This window comes from Lygodium microphyllum, chromosome 26 (genome assembly GCF_053477565.2).
Source record: "Lygodium microphyllum isolate KBCC chromosome 26, Lygodium_microphyllum_v1.1.10, whole genome shotgun sequence".
Classification (NCBI taxonomy): Eukaryota; Viridiplantae; Streptophyta; class Polypodiopsida; order Schizaeales; family Lygodiaceae; genus Lygodium; species Lygodium microphyllum.
The window spans coordinates 95,990,542-96,009,108 of NC_141160.1; the positions used below are offsets into that span (position 1 = coordinate 95,990,542).

The 18,567-nt window shown below is 38.9% G+C and overlaps 1 protein-coding gene across 12 annotated transcripts in view; it reads right to left on the reverse strand.

Moving 5' to 3' along the window:
* Positions 1 to 561: 561 nt before the first annotated feature.
* Positions 562 to 18,567, reverse strand: part of LOC148013569 (uncharacterized) — a 126,064-nt gene continuing 108,058 nt past the window's right edge. For 2 of the 12 annotated variants that reach the window (XM_087667505.1, XM_087667502.1), the window contains 3 exons: positions 7,323 to 7,388; positions 6,928 to 7,005; positions 5,201 to 6,751 (listed from right to left, as the gene is read on the reverse strand). In XM_087667505.1, the coding sequence (XP_087523631.1) occupies positions 6,626 to 6,751; positions 6,928 to 7,005; positions 7,323 to 7,388 (270 nt within the window). In that variant the 3' untranslated portion in view covers positions 5,201 to 6,625. Of the gene's footprint in view, positions 712 to 2,246; positions 2,619 to 5,122; positions 6,752 to 6,927; positions 7,006 to 7,322; positions 7,389 to 18,567 lie in introns of those variants that run through there. The other 10 variants (XM_087667506.1, XM_087667503.1, XM_087667509.1 and 7 more) reach the window with 10 other exon arrangements.

Below are 18,567 nucleotides of genomic sequence, written 5' to 3' on the forward strand. Positions count from 1 at the left end.
GATGAAAAAGGCCGACTGGTTTTTCACTTGTAGTAGGAGTCGTGCATCTTCTAAAGAACCCTTTGGTGGTGAGATAACTTATATAATGGGCTTCAAATGCCCTATAGCTACAAGTTGGATCGTGGCACACGAGTGGCGGGAGTTGTACGACAGCACGCATGCACAAACCGAACGAGTTTCAATTTGTGCAATGCTAAAGCTGTCAAGCAACAATGTCATCAATTGAGGTGCCAAGAGATCGTGCCTTGAGCAAAGAAATATATCTCTAAAGGGAATCACTAGAAGATATAACCTATAGAGAGAGATCTAAAAGCTCTGAGGTGGGTAGGTGCAATCTGGCTATGGCTGCCACAAGGTCCCAACTGAGATTTGAGGTTGAAACTAGAGAGACTAGAGATTTGAGATTTGAGTATAAGCTATGTCATGTCCAACTGGACTCTGATACCATATTACAAAACACGGATCTAAAGCATAACACTAACTATGAAGGATGAAAGTCGATAACAAGACTCATAGTGACATAAACAAGAGGACAAACTATTGCTCAAGTGAATTAGGTTCCAAGATATAAACTGACTCATAAACACAATCTTGAGCACAAAATGAAGTACAAAGTATAAGATAGCATTGCCTTGAAAAGTGAACCAAGTACGTCTTTATAGCTTTTCAACTTCTCCACTCTCCTCACTGTGTATATAAGATTCAAGACACCTAGAGCATACATCATTTGTTATTTCTCAACAAATAAAGAATTATATCCTCATTCCATGAAAGTAAAAAAAGAGGTATAAATAGATCTTGCAAATATAATTTGATTGCAATGGAATAGATTTGAAGTACTGAAAATTTATATGATTGTACAAAGTATATGAAAAGCAAACAAAAGACATGTTGCTTAAATATTCTAATGACTCCATGATTGCAAACACTATTAAGAAACAAATAACAATTTACTTAAAATAATTGCCATGAATTTTTTTTGAAAATGAAAGCAAAATGAATTCATCAACCATTGACTTTCCTTCATAAGATTAAAATATAAACTAGCTTCTCATTTGAATCTCAAAAAAACATCATAATCTTCTTACTAAAAAGAGTGTCTTTGGCTTACGATATGGCTCAATGAAAATCTAAGTGCCCTTGGCTAAAGATATGGTACAATATGTGCAATTTGTTATTGGTAGATATTTTGTGAAAGTGGCTAAATGTACTATGGGATATTCTCATCACGCGTAAATATTGATAATAACCACAAAGGACAAAAAAAACATGAACCATGCAATTCGAAAGTGACAAAAGGGTGATCAAGACCATATCTAAGTATGAGTCTCTTAGATACCATTTGGGAGAACATGTATTAATGATTTAGATACCATAGTATTTAAATACTGAAAATTAATATTTAACCATGCAATTCGAAAGTGACAAAAGGGTGATCAAGACCATATCTAAGTATAAGTCTCTTAGATACCATTTGGGAGAACATGTATTAAAGACTGAAAATTAATATTTAACCATGCAATTCGAAAGTGACAAAAGGGTGATCAAGACCATATCTAAGTATGAGTCTCTTAGATACCATTTGGAAAAACATGTATTAGAAAGAGCACATCAAGAAAATAGGTGTCATGAGGACATGTATTTTTGAAACCTCACTTAACATGTGAATTAATTTTTAATCACAATTAAGTAAATTTACGAGCCCGGTACCTAAAGAAATCACGGGATGTCAAAGGCAAAAGTTGCTATAAGTTATGCCGCACAAGTACTTGGTGGTATCTAATACTAGTTGTTGACCTAGGTCATTCATTTTGCCATAAGTGTCAGTTGTGACACTAGAGAAGTGGTATTTAATGATACCTAACACCAATCTGATGATCAAAGATGACGCAAACACACTCAGGAATAAAAGTTGCCTAGCTAGTTTAATTATTGGTTCGTCAAATTATTTATCTGGGCACCGAAATAATTATTGGATTAATTTTTAGTATTTAAAGACTGAAAATTAATATTTAACCATGCAATTCGAAAGTGACAAAAGGGTGATCAAGACCATATCTAAGTATGAGTCTCTTAGATACCATTTGGGAGAACATGTATTAATGATTTTGTAACATGTATTATTTATCTGGATCAATATTTGGATAAAACATCAACCATGCAATTCGAAAGTGACAAAAGGGTAATCAAGACCATATCTAAGTACGAGTCTCTTAGATACCATTTGGGAGAACATGTATTAATGATTTTGTAACTAATAACATTTTTTTAAAAGTTACACAATCCTTCAAAATTTTACTATATTGTGATCTTTTTGGTTTATTTAAAAATTTACTATATTGTAACATTTTTTGTAAAGAGTAGGTACTCTACAACTAGAAGATAGGTGCCTTATATCAATTTCCTATTCCTTGGGATATAGTGATATGCCCACTACAAAAGTTTTCTTACAAAAATTGGCAACCTAATTGAAAGCCACTAGAAATGTATTCTTACAAAAATTGGCAACCTGATTGAAAGTCACAAAAGTGTAACATATAAGCATCTAAAATTCCACTGATCTTTCTCTATTGCTTCTCTCTCTTTCTGCATAAAGTCATTCCATCTCCTACTGAAACCTAGTAAAAGACAAGGTAATAAGATTACTAAAGCATACATTTAAAAAGCATCCAAATATGAGAATTTTGAAGTTTCAAATCTTTAGAAGATACCACATGTTTTAATCTAAATATTTTCAAAGGTTTACTAAGCAACCCACATGTTTCAAAAGCGCAAGCTTGGATTACTAAAACAAGAAGATTTATTAACAATTAGGCCAATCAATTCCAATACCAATTTATTGTGGCCTTTTTAAACAAATACAAACAACCTAATAAAGTATGCTTTTTAGTAAAAAATATCAAAGCCCTTAGTATACTACATGCAAACACCACATGAGCTCCTTTATATAGAATTAAAAAAGCTTCGAGTTGTATTTCGCACTTGTATATAGCAACAAGTACTCACTTTGTATATATCATAAGAACAATCTTTTACAAGGTAGAATAGTAGGTTGCTTTTTACTCTGCTACTTGAGTGACTTATGTTTTCTCCCTAGAGAGATTTTTAAACTTTTCTCCACACTGGACTTTCTCTAGAGACTTCTTGGAGTTTGACAAACTTGACTTGCCTCAAGACTGCCAGCCAGAGAATTCCTTCCAAACATTTTGTCTAGAGACTTTGTAAGGCAAACTAGACCCACCTTGCGAGGCTGCCTAACCCAAATATTTTTTGCAATGGGTCTGGAGAAAACCTCCACCACTCCAAAAACTCCTCATATTGTATGAAGATCTTATGACCTTTCCCCTCTTTAGCTATAAAAAGAGAGGTGAGGCAAGCAAAGGATCAAGCAATCATTTTGTGCTAATAAAAGTAAGCTCTTTGCAAATTTATGTACCTTTATCTCACTCCACTCTGGGTCTCACCATCTTACTTTATCATCATTTTCTCCAAACTTCTCTCTCTTCCCTCTTCTCTCTTAACTTCACTTTCTCTCTCCATTTCCTCTTGACTTCTTGTCTCTAGACCTTGTCTTGGAGACCTCTTTGCCTATCTACTTCTCTCCAAAAATAGACCTTTCCATCTAGACTTCACTTCTTTGTATTGATTATTCTTTCCAAACTTCCAAACTCTCTTCTCCCCTAGACTTCTCTGTCGCTTAACTTCTTGACTACACACTTCTTTCTCTAACTTCTCTTTCCAAAACTTTTCCATCTCCAAACTTCTACCAGATCTTTGCTTAACTTCTTCCCTTTCCCAAACATCTCTCTCTTTAAACTTCTTGCATCTAAACTTCTCTATCTGACTTCTCAACAACATTTTCTCTCTTTCCTTTGGACTCCCCTTTTCTTCCTAGACTTCTCCCCCCTCTTTCACCAAACCTTCATTGGTTCTCTTCGCATTAGCATTCACAAGCTGGTAATGATTGATACTAGAGGCATAAACATTGATTGTCAAGAAATGATACTACTGTAAGGAACCCCCCGCATCTCGTCAACAAGCTGGTAATGATGCCTCCTTGGTGCCTTGGAGTGATGTTAGATGAAGTAGGGGAGTCGATCTCATGAGCTTCCATGGTAGCTTAAAGAAAAGTATGGGAAATTGAGAAGAAGTTTGTGTCACAAAAGTAACTAGAACTAATGTGCTCTTCTAACTCCAATAAACCTTCATGGCTCTAGAGATTATCACTACTACCTATAGAAGGCGTACTAGTTATTGCCATGTATCTCCCATACATATGGACACTTGTACCATATTTGAATTGGATTTTCTAAGTGCAAATTGAAAATGGATATGGAAGAAAGACAAATTTAATGAATCAAAAGCTCTCATACCACTTGTAAGGAGAAAACATGGAGAGAGGAGAAAATCAAAAGAGGAGAGAGAAGAAAATCAAAAGAGGAGAGAGAAGACTAGAAGAAGAGAGAGAAAGATAAAAGAGATGGCAGGAAGTCATGAAAGGTGTAAGAAAGCTTGAGAAGATAAAATAGACTCTGTATTATGCTAAATGATTAATGAAGACGTCTCTTACATCTCTTTATATATTTGTGTTAGTGTGACCTCGATATTTATAAGTTATACCAATATTTCGCTTCATTACAATCCAACTAGGGGAGGACTAGTACATCTAAAAAAGTCACTTATTATTCAGTGTGATGCATGTGGAAACAACATAGTGGTTGTTTTAATGCAAGATGGCCAAGTCGTATCATATAAGAGTTATATTCTCCATGGTACAAAAAGACATTTGCAAGTTTATAAGAAAAAATTACTTGTAATTCATGTACTTTCGACATGAAAACACCATCTTTTAGGGGTTGATTTCATAGTGGAAACAAACCATCAAACATTGGGTTATTTTTTTGACCCCGCAAGATTGATTAAGCTAAGTTAGATGTTGACCTAATAAGGCTAGCACAAGGAAGATTCTTGGGTACCGAGTCAGGACCTAATACTGATGCCTTGTTCTCCTTGGGTCACTCTCAGCTCCCTCCTTTTTACCTGCCCGAGTATGAAATTTTTGCAATAAAGTGTGCTAAAAGAAAATTTTTAATGTTCAGGCTATAGGAGTCCTCTCCTAGTAGGAGTTCCTGGTCCAGTTGTCCTAAGTTTGGTAGGTAGTTCAGACCACCACATTAGGATGACCTCTTTGATGGTTCTTTTAGCTAATCCATGTTGGAGCAGTTAGTTAGGGACCATGGTACTTGATTCAAAGAAATTTTGATTTCCTTGCAACTTTTGCTAAAGGTAGTTATAATAGATTGCAAGATTGGACTATTGACGTGCTAGAAAAAAATAAGATTAATATCAATCCTTGTTACAGATTGCTGGTTCTTGATTAAGTGCAACACTAAATTTGCAGGCCAACCATTGGGGGAGGGAGGGGTGTGTGTTGAGAAACCACTTCTTCGGTTTACACATTTCATTTAGGGTTTCGTAATAACAACCCTAGAAAGGACTCGTGTTCACATTTGGTCACTTTCTCAATGGGTGCCCATACAGTGATGCGCCACCCTAGACGGGTTATGTCTAAAAATAGGTCATCACTTCATTCATTCCATACACCACTTTAGTCATTCTTCACCCCTCTTTCTCCGTCACTCCGACACTTTTCTCTCTTCTCCTTCAAGCACCCTTTTCCCTCATCATCACGTCTATATTTGGAGCTCTTCTATAGCTAGCGACCTTATTTCCTTGTTGGTGACATCTTCTCCACCCATCACGCATCATACGTATCATTGTGTTTGTTGCATTCGAAGGCTCTCCACCAACTGGCATCCACTCCCATCAACCTAGCAACTTGTTGGGACTTGCATTTTGCATCTGGAGGCGTTCCCTCTTCCAAGCGTCAACTCCCAACACTTGGTGACAACATTATGCATCTAGCGACTACCTCCTTACCCTTGGCTTCAGTTCGGTACACCCCATGTATTTGTTTTGACAGCTCCAATACACTCTGGGATTTGCGTTTTGCTATCCATGCTACTCCCCGACAGCTGAGAACTACAGTTTGCTCCCTCGACAGCTGGTGATTATCTTCCTCATCTTCGATGGCATCAGAGGACTGCGGTTCACTCCCTCAACAATTGTTCTTCACCTTCCAATAATTACTTCAATAGCCACTGCCCGGAGGATTGCGTTTCGCTCCCTTCACTGTGCAAATTTCCCACAAGCACTGCCACTTGAATCAGACAGGACAATGCAGTCACCTTTTGAGCTATGGCTCTGCTGTATCAACTTTTCTTCTCATAGCACAGTTTAGTGCATCATCACCGCGTTCGTTTCTCTTGTCTCTCAGTGTTTTCCGTACACAGACTGTGTTTCTCCACGCAAGCCGTATTGTCTCTGTGCACCATCACACATTTCTATTGCTGGGGGGGGGGGAGGAGGGGCACGTCAGAGAAATACTGTAATGGGTCTATGGAAATCACATCGTCCTGCAAAGCTGAAATTTCTATTTAGAGGGTCTTTACTCTTGCTCTTCCAACTAAGGCTTTCCAAGCCAAAACATATTACAGTGGTTTCTGTCCAAGGTGTGTTGGTGAGGTAGAACTAATGTTTCATCTCTTCTTTAGATGCATGTGCCTCAGTTTGTCTTGGCCTTATCATCCAGATATTGAAGATATTCAACCTTTGTGAGAGCAGCAGTCTTCTGGTGTATGGTGAGTAACAGAAATGAGTAACCCTTTAAGGGTGATAGCTCTTGCCCCTCCTGGATTAAAGGCAGATCTTGGTTTCAGCAAGAAGGTTAGTTTGTACCACTTGATCAACGTATTCTGATGTATCATAGTTTCTCCATTTAAGAAACCAAAGTCCTCACAAAAGCACTTTACAGAAATGCAATGAGTGGGAAAAAAGATAAAGAAACTCGCATTAAAGTTGTCATACCATGCTGATATCAACCCGCCTGTCATGCAGTAATAGTGCATTGAAGTCTCTCAAACTTTGTGTCCTTTTGTCGGTATCCTAGAGAAAAAATGGAGGGTTAGAGCGACAGCAAGTATAATCTTAATACCAGGAGAGACAATATCCTACTTATCCACCAAACTTGCCCAGAAGTTTCATAAATACATCAGGTTATTTTACACTTTCCAATGCATGCACGTTGTACCCACCACCATGTGCTTTTCTCCCCCAAAGGAAAACAGATGCTTGTATTTATGCTTCCAGGCAGAAACAATTGGTTTAAAAAATGCTGACTAGAAAAGCTGCATATATAACTGTAGCAGAAATTCAACTCTTTATGCAGTCCAATACATTGTGCAGTTTTAAACTTGTATTACCTGTTTGTCAATAACTCTACCATGCCAAAGCACATTGTCTACAACCAGCAAGCCACCTGGCCGCAACTGCATCACAAAGACAACATTCCTAGTTATCTCAGCAAACAATGAGCACTCAACTATCCTTAATTTTAAACCTCTTCAAATTATGGCAAGAAATGTGTTAAAATTTTATTCAGAGATAGGCTTGGACCAACAGATAAGTTTATTGTGCATAGAGATGCTTGATAACAGTGGATGTAGCCCCGCAGTGTCCAGTATGTAGCCCTCTAGTGGACTCACCTTGCCAGCTGGCAAACAATAGAGCCTCACTCTAATCTCTAATTCTTCATTAACATAGGACCCGCACCTACCTAAAGCTAATTGTTGAGCTTGAAGATGATGCGCCTATATAAGAGATGGTAATAGGATTCTGTAAAGCAACTATTGCTCGTTTAACACAACCTGAGTAAAGTGAGTGCAAATCTTGTGAGCGATAGCAATTGACAATTGAGATATCTGGCCTATCTTCCCATGAAGATGTGATGCTGATGCATTGTGGAGAAGGCTGAAGCTCAACAATAATCTGAATTCTGTTCTGTGAAAAACATTTATGAAGCGCTCAGTAATGGATGAAAATGTCACAATGGCCAGGCACTGTAGTTTTCCTTCCACTGAATCTAAGATGCCAGAGCCACAAACCTTTCAAATATGACATTATGGAGGGAGACAGATGCATGAGGCATTATTCCAGCTGGTGCAATACCCCTGCCTGGCTACCTTTACAATGATCCTGTCAAATATATCTACAGGACATGACAATCTCAATCCAGTAACTACTTTACAGGTTGTAAGGACACGATACCCAGTCTATCAGGGCATATTGACACTAACTCATCGTCCCCCCATTCTGCAGCCACCAATACAGGAGGCTCCCTTCAGGTTTGATGTTTAAAACAGTCTGACAATCGTTTTGCATGACCACAACAACCAAGCTACCACCACCAAGAATGGGATCATAAGATAGATTTGATTCCTTCAAGTCCTCTAACAAATCAACCACATCTGTGGAGTTAGGGTACCCATCAATGATGAACTTCTGAGAAAAGATTGGTGAGACCCAAACAGTATATTTCAGGCTGAATTGCCTGTTTTCGCTTCGTGTCTACAAACTGCCTCTAAGTCTGAACCTTAAAAAACAACAGTAGAGTAATCTTCCTTACAAAAAAAATGCTTTTCCTTCTGCAAAAAACGCGTTGCCCAACTAGAGCATCAAGATCCACATTTCGTCTCACTTGCCACCACTATCACATGCATCTACTGGCACCATGCATCCGAGAAAGAGAGGATGGGAGTGAGGCGATGAGATCAAGTGTGAAGAGAGAGAGTAAGTTGCAGAAGTTGAGAGAGAGAGAGAGAGAGTGTGTGTGTGTGTGTACAAAAATGGTTGGCTAAGAAGTCACTTCGTGTTAACTTCATAATATAGATCTGTATTTTTTCCATAAAAGATAATTTTATTAATTACCAAAACATAACCTCAAAAGTACAATGATATATCACGATCAAAAGCGTAATGTGCCAAGAAAGCAGCTCCTGTCTAGGAAGAATATCCACCAACTCAATCATGTCAGGCTGCCAATGAAGAAGGCCTCTTAAGTAGACTATATGACTCTGCACTCCTGATGAAGAATCAAATATGAATGCATTTCTCATAGTCCATATGTACCAACAACCCCAAAAACATAAAAAGTGAAAGAGCACTTTCATATCAGCCTGCACATGATCCACGAACTTGGGATGTCCAAAGACCCAGTCTTTTAAAAGCATCAAGGTTTCTGCAAATGTTTGACAAAAGAAACAGCAACCATTGGAAATCCGTCACTTGAAGAGTGCACAGGCGAGAACAAGAGCACAAATCAACATTCGCCAAATGAAGACCTTGTATTTGAATCGTGTTTTGTAAAGCCAACTTATCACACCACCAAAGATTTCTACCACACTTTCCGTTTCCAAAGACCCCAAGTGTTGTTGCCCTTATAAAGGGGCCAATCCTTAGTGTGTACAAGCAAGTGGTATATCAAGAGGCTGAATGGCACACAAAGAGGTTAAAATGGAATCCCACAAATGACAATAGCCTCTAGGAACACAGAAGTAGCGTCGAACTAATCTAAAAGACATAACAGTCCCACTTGTAAGTAGAAGACCATCAACAGCAATGACCAATCCCAGGCGCACTATCCTATTCAACATCGGCCTTTCTTCCCGTTTGCCTTGCCAAGTTAGAAGTTTTGAAACAACTAGCATTTCAGATCTTAGGCTCGAGCGAGTTTGCTAGATCCCAATCCGAAGGTGGGTGCCAAGAAGATTTAGCAAGGATCGATTGCCAAGAGTCGACCAATTGACTCAAAAGCATGGAAGACCTAAGATGAAGAGGATGTTCAACATAAACCACATGCCACCATGGAGCAAACATACTTGTGTTTCCATGCTTAATACCTTGAGTCTCGAGGAAGAACCTAGCAATCAAAGACCATAGTTGCCGACCCTCGCACAAAGCCTGGAACAGTGACCAATTGAGAGCAATCATATGTGTCTCCAAATCCCAAACAACCCCACATCCCATTCTTCTAGAAGTGCAAACATCGTGCCAGGAGATCCATCCATAAAGAATCCTTCTTCCAAAGCAAGAATCAAATGGGCTAAGTAATGTCCTGAAGATAAGAGTCAAGACTTCGGCCAAAGGAGCAAGGGTAGGTAATATCAAACCATTGGCACCATGATTGTTTGAGCTATGTTTAATCTCATGCAAAAAGGCCAAGTTTGTGATTTCCAATATACGAACTTGCCCATAATGCCTAAGGATATTCAATCCATTACCATTTTAGATGAGACATGCACCCCCAAAGGATAGCCCCAAAGCAAGGGCAAACAAGTCCCATGTATCCATTGCTCTTCGTATATTAGCCCAATCAACTTTGAGAAACATGAGAGTGTCATTAGGCAAAGCTTGGCCAATCAATTGCCACTGTGAAGGGACTGTGAATCCAACCACCTCACCATTAGCCGCTAAAATTGAGAACATTGTCAAAATGGGATGAGTGGCCAAAGCAAAGAATGAAGGATTCAATGCACAACCCTACCTAATAGATTGACAACGAGAAAGGATTCCACGACACTGTGTCATAAGGACATGTATTTTTGAAACCTCCTTAACATGTGGATTAATTTTTAATCATGTGATTAAGTAAATGTTGCAGATGGGCGTAACTGGGTTAGAGTCAATTTACGAGCTCGGGACCCGAGGAAATCATGGGATGTCAAAGAGGCAAAAGTTGCTATAAGTTATGCCGCATAGGTACTTGGTTGTATCTTGTGCCAGTTGTTGACCTAGGTCATTCATTTGGCCATAATTGCCAGTTGGTGACACGAGATGTGGCATTTAATGGTATCTAACGCCAATCTGATGGTCAAAGATGGAGCAGAGACACTCAGGAATGGAAGTTGCCTAGCCAATTTAATTATTGCTGAGTCAGATTATTTTCAGGGCATCGAAATAATTATTAGATTAATGATCAATATTTAAAGACTGAAAATTAATATGTAATTATGGATAATGTTGCAAAAACCATTTGGCAAGGCTGCCACTTATCAAAAATACCCATACAAGACTGAAAAACGTCTTTAGAGGCTGGAGAGAGGTATTTTTCGTATATTCAGTCTACAAGAGAAAGGGAGGAGATGTTGTTTTGGTCTGACTTGCAACCATTCGAGGACCTTCTAAGGCAACCAGGGCCAAGAAAAGACCAATCAATAGCAGGTGATAGCATCTACAGATTGGCGATGAGAAAGAATTCCATGACGCCGTGTCATGAGAACATGTATTTTTGAAACCTCACTTAACACGTGGATTAATTTTCAATCGCATGGTTAAGTAAATGTTGCAAATGTGAGGTGTAACTGGGGTTAGAGTCAATCTACGAGCCCCTGGGACCTGAGGAAATCATGGGATGCCAAAGGCAAAAGTTACTATAAGTTATATTGCACAGGTACTTGGTGATATTTGGTGCCAGTGGTTTGCCTAGGCCATTCATTTGGCCATAAGTGCAAAATGGTGACACTAGAGATCTGGCGTTTAGTAGTACCTAACGCCAATCTGATGGTCAAAGATGCTGCAGAAACACTCGAGAATGGAATTTGCCTAGCCAATTTAATAATTGCTGCTCATATTATTTTTCAAGGCATCGAAATAATTATGAGATTAATTTTTAGTATTTAAAGATTGAAAAGTAATATGTAATTATGGATAATGTTGGAAAAACCATTTGAGAAGGCTACCACTTGTCAAAAATGCCCATGCAAGATTGAAAAACGTCTTTAGAGGCTACATAGAGACATGTTTACTATATTCAACCTGCAAGACAGAGGAAGGAGATGTTGTTGGTCTGATTTGCAGCCATTGGAGGACGTTTTGAGGCAACCAGGGACAGGAGAAGACCAATCAACAACAAACGATAGCATCTACAAGCTGTTGAGATAATACAACAATAGTAAATGATTGATTTTCTTCAGTTCTTTGCATCTACAAGCTGTTGAGACAGGGCAGCAACAGTAAATGACAGATTTTCTTCAATTCTTCGCTAAGAGAGCCTGAATTTTCTCTCTCCTTAGCATTCTATCTCATCTCCCAGCCCTTCTATAACCTTGCTCCAAAGATTACAGCATTGAGGTCACTAGAGGCAGAGAAATTTCAGATCTCTGCTATAAACCCTAATCTGCAGGCAGAAATTAGGATTTAGGGAAGCATGCCAAAAATTGAAAGCTCCAAGACTTAGAGTCCACACTGCTAAAGCTATTTCTAGCCTATTCAAGTGGAGGGATCAGCAACTAATTGAATTTGGGGCATTTTCTATCCCCATCAAAGCAAGTGACGGCCAATTGATTGCTTGAGTGAAGGAATAAATCAGATTAAAGACTTACTGGCCATTTTTGAACAGTAAGGGAAGTTGGAATACTGAAAGGGATTGGAGAATTCCATTGTACGTCTTTTTCTTCTTCAATTAAGTTAAATAAATACCAAAAGGGGCGCTAGTTTTGGGGCCAATGGGGTATCCAATGTCCAACATTATATGGCAAAGTGTACTTTTCAGTTTTGTGAATTTGTTAATTGCTGTAAAGAGTGCTTAATCAGGTTATTTACCACCCTATCTGAGGAGGAAGGCTGGCTATACACTGACATTGAGCAAAACTCTAGAGGAGGAATCCACACTAATGACATTAATAAGTCCAAATATCCTAGAACCAAATCCTATGCACTACATTAGTATGCCCAAGAAGGGCCATTCCAAGTCGTCAAAGCTTTTTTCAAATCCAACTCAACCATCACCATTTCCTGCTTTGTGTATTGAGCATAGTCTATCTCCATTTGAACATTTAAGATATGTACAACGTCCTTCTTTTAACGAATCATACTTTGCAAGGTAAATAAGGTCCAAAACGTAGTCGTGCAATCTATTAGCCAAGACTTTAGTAAAGATCTTGTAGAAAGAGCACATCAAGAAAATAGGTGTCATGAGGACATGTATTTTTGAAACCTCACTTAACATGTGAATTAATTTTTAATCACACAATTAAGTAAATATTGCACATGTGAGGTGCAACTGCGGTTAAAGTAAATTTACGAGCCCGGGACCCAAAGAAATCACGGGATGTCAAAGGCAAAAGTTGCTATAAGTTATGCCGCACAAGTACTTGGTGGTATCTAGTACTAGTTGTTGACCTAGGTCATTCATTTTGCCATAAGTGTCAGTTGTGACACTAGAGAAGTGGTGTTTAATGATACCTAACACCAATCTGATGATCAAAGATGACGCAAACACACTCAGGAATAAAAGTTGCCTAGCTAGTTTAATTATTGGTTCGTCAAATTATTTATCTGGGCACCGAAATAATTATTGGATTAATTTTTAGTATTTAAAGATTGAAAATTAATATTTAATTATGGCTAATGCTAGAAAAACTATTTAGGAAGGCTATCACTTGTCCAAAATACCCATGCAAAACTGAAAAAAGTCTTTAGAGGCTAGAGAGAGGCATTTTTAGTGTAAGGAGGAGAGACTGCTGGTCTGATTTGCAGCCATTGGAGAACCTTCTAAGGCAGCCAAGGGCAAGAGAAGACCAATCAATAGCAGGTGACAGCATCTACAAGATGTTGAGACAGGGCAGCAGCAGTAAATGACTGATTTTCTTCAGTTCTTTGCATCTACATGTTGTTGTGGCAAGGCAGCAGTTCCATTTGACTGATTTTCAATCATTCTTCGCAAGTGACAAAACTCTGAATTTTCTCTCTCTACAGCTTTCTCTCTCATCTCCCAGTCATTTCACAGCCTTGCTCTGAAGATCTCAACATTTCGACCATTGGAAGCTGAGAAATTTCAGATTTCTCTGCTGTAAACCTTAAACTGCAGCAAAAATTAGGGTGTAGTGGCAGCCTCGAGAAGAAAGCCAAAAATTAAAAGCTCCAAGACTTGGATTCAACAGGGTAGAAGCTGTTTTTTAAAGCCTATTTAAGTGGAGGGACCAACAAATAATTGAATTTGGGACATTTTCCATCTCCATCAAAGCGGGTGAAGACCAATCAATTGCCCGAAATCAAGGAGCAAATCAAATTAAAAACTTGCTAGTGATTTTGAATATCAAGGGGAGTTGGAATACCGAAAGGGATTGGGAGAATCCCATTGTAAATCAGCTTCTTTTTCAATAAAGCTAAAGAAATACCGAAAGGAGCGCCAATTTTGGAGCCAATCGGGTGTGCATTGTCCAAGATCAGTAGGTAAATTTGTATTTTCATATTTACATTAATTGTTTGCTGCTGTAATTAAGTCACGATCAAGGATTTACCACCCATCCACAGTGCAGAAAAGAATTTGCAGGCCTATGAGAAAGAGCTCTTGGCTGTAATTCATGCATTGTCTACGTGGAAACATTATTTGGTGGGGACTGATTTTACAGTGCAGACAAACCATCAAACTTTGAGATACTTTCTAACGCAGACCAAGTTGTCAGAGAAGCATATGAGATGGACAAACTTTCTCTCTATGTTTCATTTTCAGATTGTACATATTGATAGTAAAAAGAATGTTGTGGCTGATGCACTGTCACGTAAGCCACAAATTTCAGCCGTCGGCATGGTTTATCACACTGAGTTGGATGGCATGAAAGAGCAATATGTTGCTCATTCGGACTTTGCTAATGTTTATGATCAGCTTTGCAATGGCCAAAGGCATAAACACTTTGTGCTAAGAGAAGGATTTCTAATGATGCATGGACGACTATGTGTCACAAAGTAGTTATGGCCTAGAGTTATCACTGAAAGTCATGTTTCTCTGTATGCAGGACACAGAGGTATTGATGCTACGGTCAAGGCAATGGAGCATTTCTTTATTAGCCAGCTTTGAGGCATGATGTAGAACAGTTTGTTAAAATATGCATCGTATGCCAAAAGGTAAGGCATCATAGGCAAAAGATGCCGGGTTTATTACAGCCCTTGCCTATTCCAGATAGACCTTGGTAGAGCATAGCAAATGGACTTTATTTTTGAGCTTCCTAAGACACCTACAGGGAATGGTGGAATATGGACTATCATTTGCAAATTTAGCAAACAAGCCCATTTCATTCCTGTGAGAAAGAAAATAAAGGCTGATCATATGGCATAATTGTTTTTATAGCACATATTTAAGTATCATGGTATGCCAAAGTCGATCATTAGTGATCGAGACCCCCAGATGACCGGTTTATTTTGAAAGAGCTTGTTTGAGAATATGAGTACCACACTGAAATTCTCATCATCCTTCCGTCCGTAGACAAATGGTCGGTCTGAGAAAGCAAATTCCACAGTGTCAGATCTTTTGAGGTGCTATGTTTCAAACCACAAGACACAGTGGGAGCAGTATTTGCCCTTGGTTGAGCTTGCTAACAACAACACAGTGCATAGTTCTACGAGCAAAGCTCCATTTGAGGTGGTTGCGGGTGGCAAGAAGGTACCACCTATTCTGCAAACAAAGGATAAGATCTTTGAGGCTGATCATTATGTGGAAAACTTGGATGTAGCCTATGGAAAGATAAAATATGCACTTCAGAGATCGTAAGAAAAGTAAAAGAGGACACCTGATCACCACAGACGTGCTTTGCAGTTTGCAGAGGGTGATTATGTATTGCTGTGTTTTGAAAAGGCAAGGCTGAAAAAGATGAAAGAAAGAGCAAGATTGTTTCCGAAGTCGAGTATGAGATACTATGGGCCCTTCCAGGTATTGGAGAAGATCAGTGATGTGGCATATCAGCAGAAATTACCTCCACATTGGCGGATACACCACGCCTTTCATGTCAGTTTGTTGAGGCCTTTTCATGGTGATATGCCACAAGATCTATCTGCTGAAATTCAGCCTGAGGTTGAGCAGCTGGATGAAATTTTGGTACCTGAGCAAATGTTGGCACATAAGGAAAGAAAGGTCAAAGGTAAAGTTTCCGAGAGATACTCGATGAGATTTCAGAATTATTCACCAATGGATGCCAAATGGATGAAAGAGGATGACTTGATACATCATCCGCAGTTGCTGCAGCTTTACCAAGATGCCTTTCAATTAGAGCTGACTTTAGTTCGGGCTCCGTCAGGTTCAGCAGAGCAAGCGTTCGGAGTATTGCGTAATGCTCAAGGGGGAGGTAGCACTTCCTCTCCTCCAGTTATAGACATCTCTCGTATGTAGTGGATCTCGGATGTATTCAATATGCATCCAAGGTACTATGCTAACAATATGTTTGCCATGAGATTACTACTTAGTGTACTAGTCACTGTGAGATGTATCCAGATGAGTATGAGTTTCACCCGGGCACTGGAACTATACTTTTGCATCATCTGATGATCAATTTAGCATGCATTTTGTCTAAATTTTGAGACAAAAATTCTGATCAGTTTCAGCTCAATTTTTTATCAGCTTGAGAACCGTTTATGGTCACTTTTTGGATCAATTGTGCATCAGTTTTTGCAATGAGTTTGTCATCAGTTTGGGGTCATGTTTGCAGCAGTTTTGTGATCAGTTCTCAGATCAACAGGTGATCAAATTATACTCAGTTTTCAATGGTTTACATCTAGTTCCATGGACAACAACATGTTATGATGCCATTGATGTTTTAGCCATGGTTTATGCTAGGTTTTCGCTATACTATGGTTTGGTTTTGCCAGATGAGTTGAGCTCATGAAAAATGGACATGTCACATGATAATCTAGCAATGTTTTTGAGATTCTGTGTGAGTCTTATGCTATGTTATGTTGGTTGGTAATTTTCAGCATATGTTGGGCATAGGAATGGTTGAACAACAGTGCGCAATGTTGTGTTGACTATGATGCGCTATGGAAATTCTAGTATAGTACTTTGCTTTTAATGCATTTGGCAGTGCAATCGAGGACGATTGCAAAGATTTCAAGGAGGAGGGCTGTCATCAGGACATGTATTTTTGAAAACTCACTTAACATGTGGATTAATTTTTAATCACATGGTTAAGTAAATGTTGCACATGTGAGGTGTAACTGGGGTTAGAGTCAATTTATGAATCCAGGACCCGAGGAAATCGTGGGATGTCAAAGGCAAAAGTTACTATAAGTTATGCCGCACAGGTACTTGGTGGTATTCGGTGCCAATTATTGGCCTAGGTCATTCATTTGGCCATAAGTGCAAGTTGGTGACACTAGAGATCTGGCGTTTAATAGTACCTGACGCCAATCAGATGGTCAAAAAGATGGTGCAAAGACACTCGAGAATGAAAGTTGCCTAGCCAATTTAATTAATGCTGAGTCAAATTATTTTTCAGAGCATCAAAATACTTATTAGATTAATTTTTAAAATTTTAAGACTGAAAATTAATATGAAATTATGGATAATGTTCAAAAAACCATTTGGAAAAGGCTACCACTTGTCAAAAATGCCCATGCAAGACTGAAAAACGTCTTTAGAGACTACATAGAGGCATTTCTAGTGTATTCAACCTGCAAGACAGAGAAAAGAGATGCTGTTGGTTTGATTTGCAGCCATTGGAGGACCTTCTGAGGCAACCAAGGGCAGGAGAAGACCAATCAACAACAGGTGATAGCATCTACAAGCTGTTGAGACAAGGCAACAATAGTAAATGACTAATTTACTTTAGTTCTTTGCATTTACATGCTATTATGGTAGGGCAACGGTTGCATTTGATTGATTTTCAATCTTTCTTTGCGAGCGACAAAACTCTGAGTTTTCTCTCTCTACAGCTTTCTCTCATCTCCTAGCCATTTCACAACCTTGCTCCGAAGATCTCAGCATTTGGACCATTGGAGGCTGAGAAATTTCAGATTTCTCTGCTATAAGCCCTAATCTGCAAAGCAGAAATTAGGGTGTAGCAGTAGCCTCGAGAAGTGTGCCAGAAATTAGAAGCTCCAAGACTTGGATTCAATAGGGCTGAAGCTATTTTTTTAAAGCCTATTCAACTGGAGGGACCAGCAAATAATTGAATTTGGGGCATATTCCATCTCCATCAAAGTGGGTGAAGGCCAATTGATTGCTCGAAATCAAGGGGCAAATAAGATTAAAGAATTGATGGTGATTTTGAACAGCAAGGGCAGTTGGAATACCGAAAGGGATTGGGAGAATACCATTGTAAATCAAGTTCTTGCTCAATAAAGCTAAAGAAATACCGAAAGGGGCGCCAATTTTGGGACCAATTGGGTGTGCATTGTCCAAGATCAGTAGGTAAATTTATATTTTCAGGTTTGCATTAATTGTTTGCTGCTGTAATTAAGTCATAATCAAGGATTTACCACCCATCCACGGAAGGAAGGCTAGTTACAATAGGTCATCAAAGCTTCAAAGTTGAAGGGGATGGCACTTTGGGAATTAGTTTAATGACACTCTCCTTCCAAGAGTGCCCGATATTTTTGGTCATCCATACCTACCGGCATAAGGTTGTCAAACGTGCAGCCAATTGAGTTGAATTTATTAGCGATACCATTCCATCCAGGGCTGTTATCTTTAGGCAAATGCAAGAAAACCAAAAGGAAAGCTTGTGGCGAGTCAATTAAAGGAGAGTGTGCCAAAGCTAGAAGTTGTTCGGAGGGCTTGTAACCTTTGCTTGCAGTGGGTAGCATGATGTATTCCATATTGCCTAGCAATTGTTTGCACAGTGCATTTCGACAAATCAAGAGAGGCTACCCCTTGAGATGGAAGATCCAATGAGAACTAAT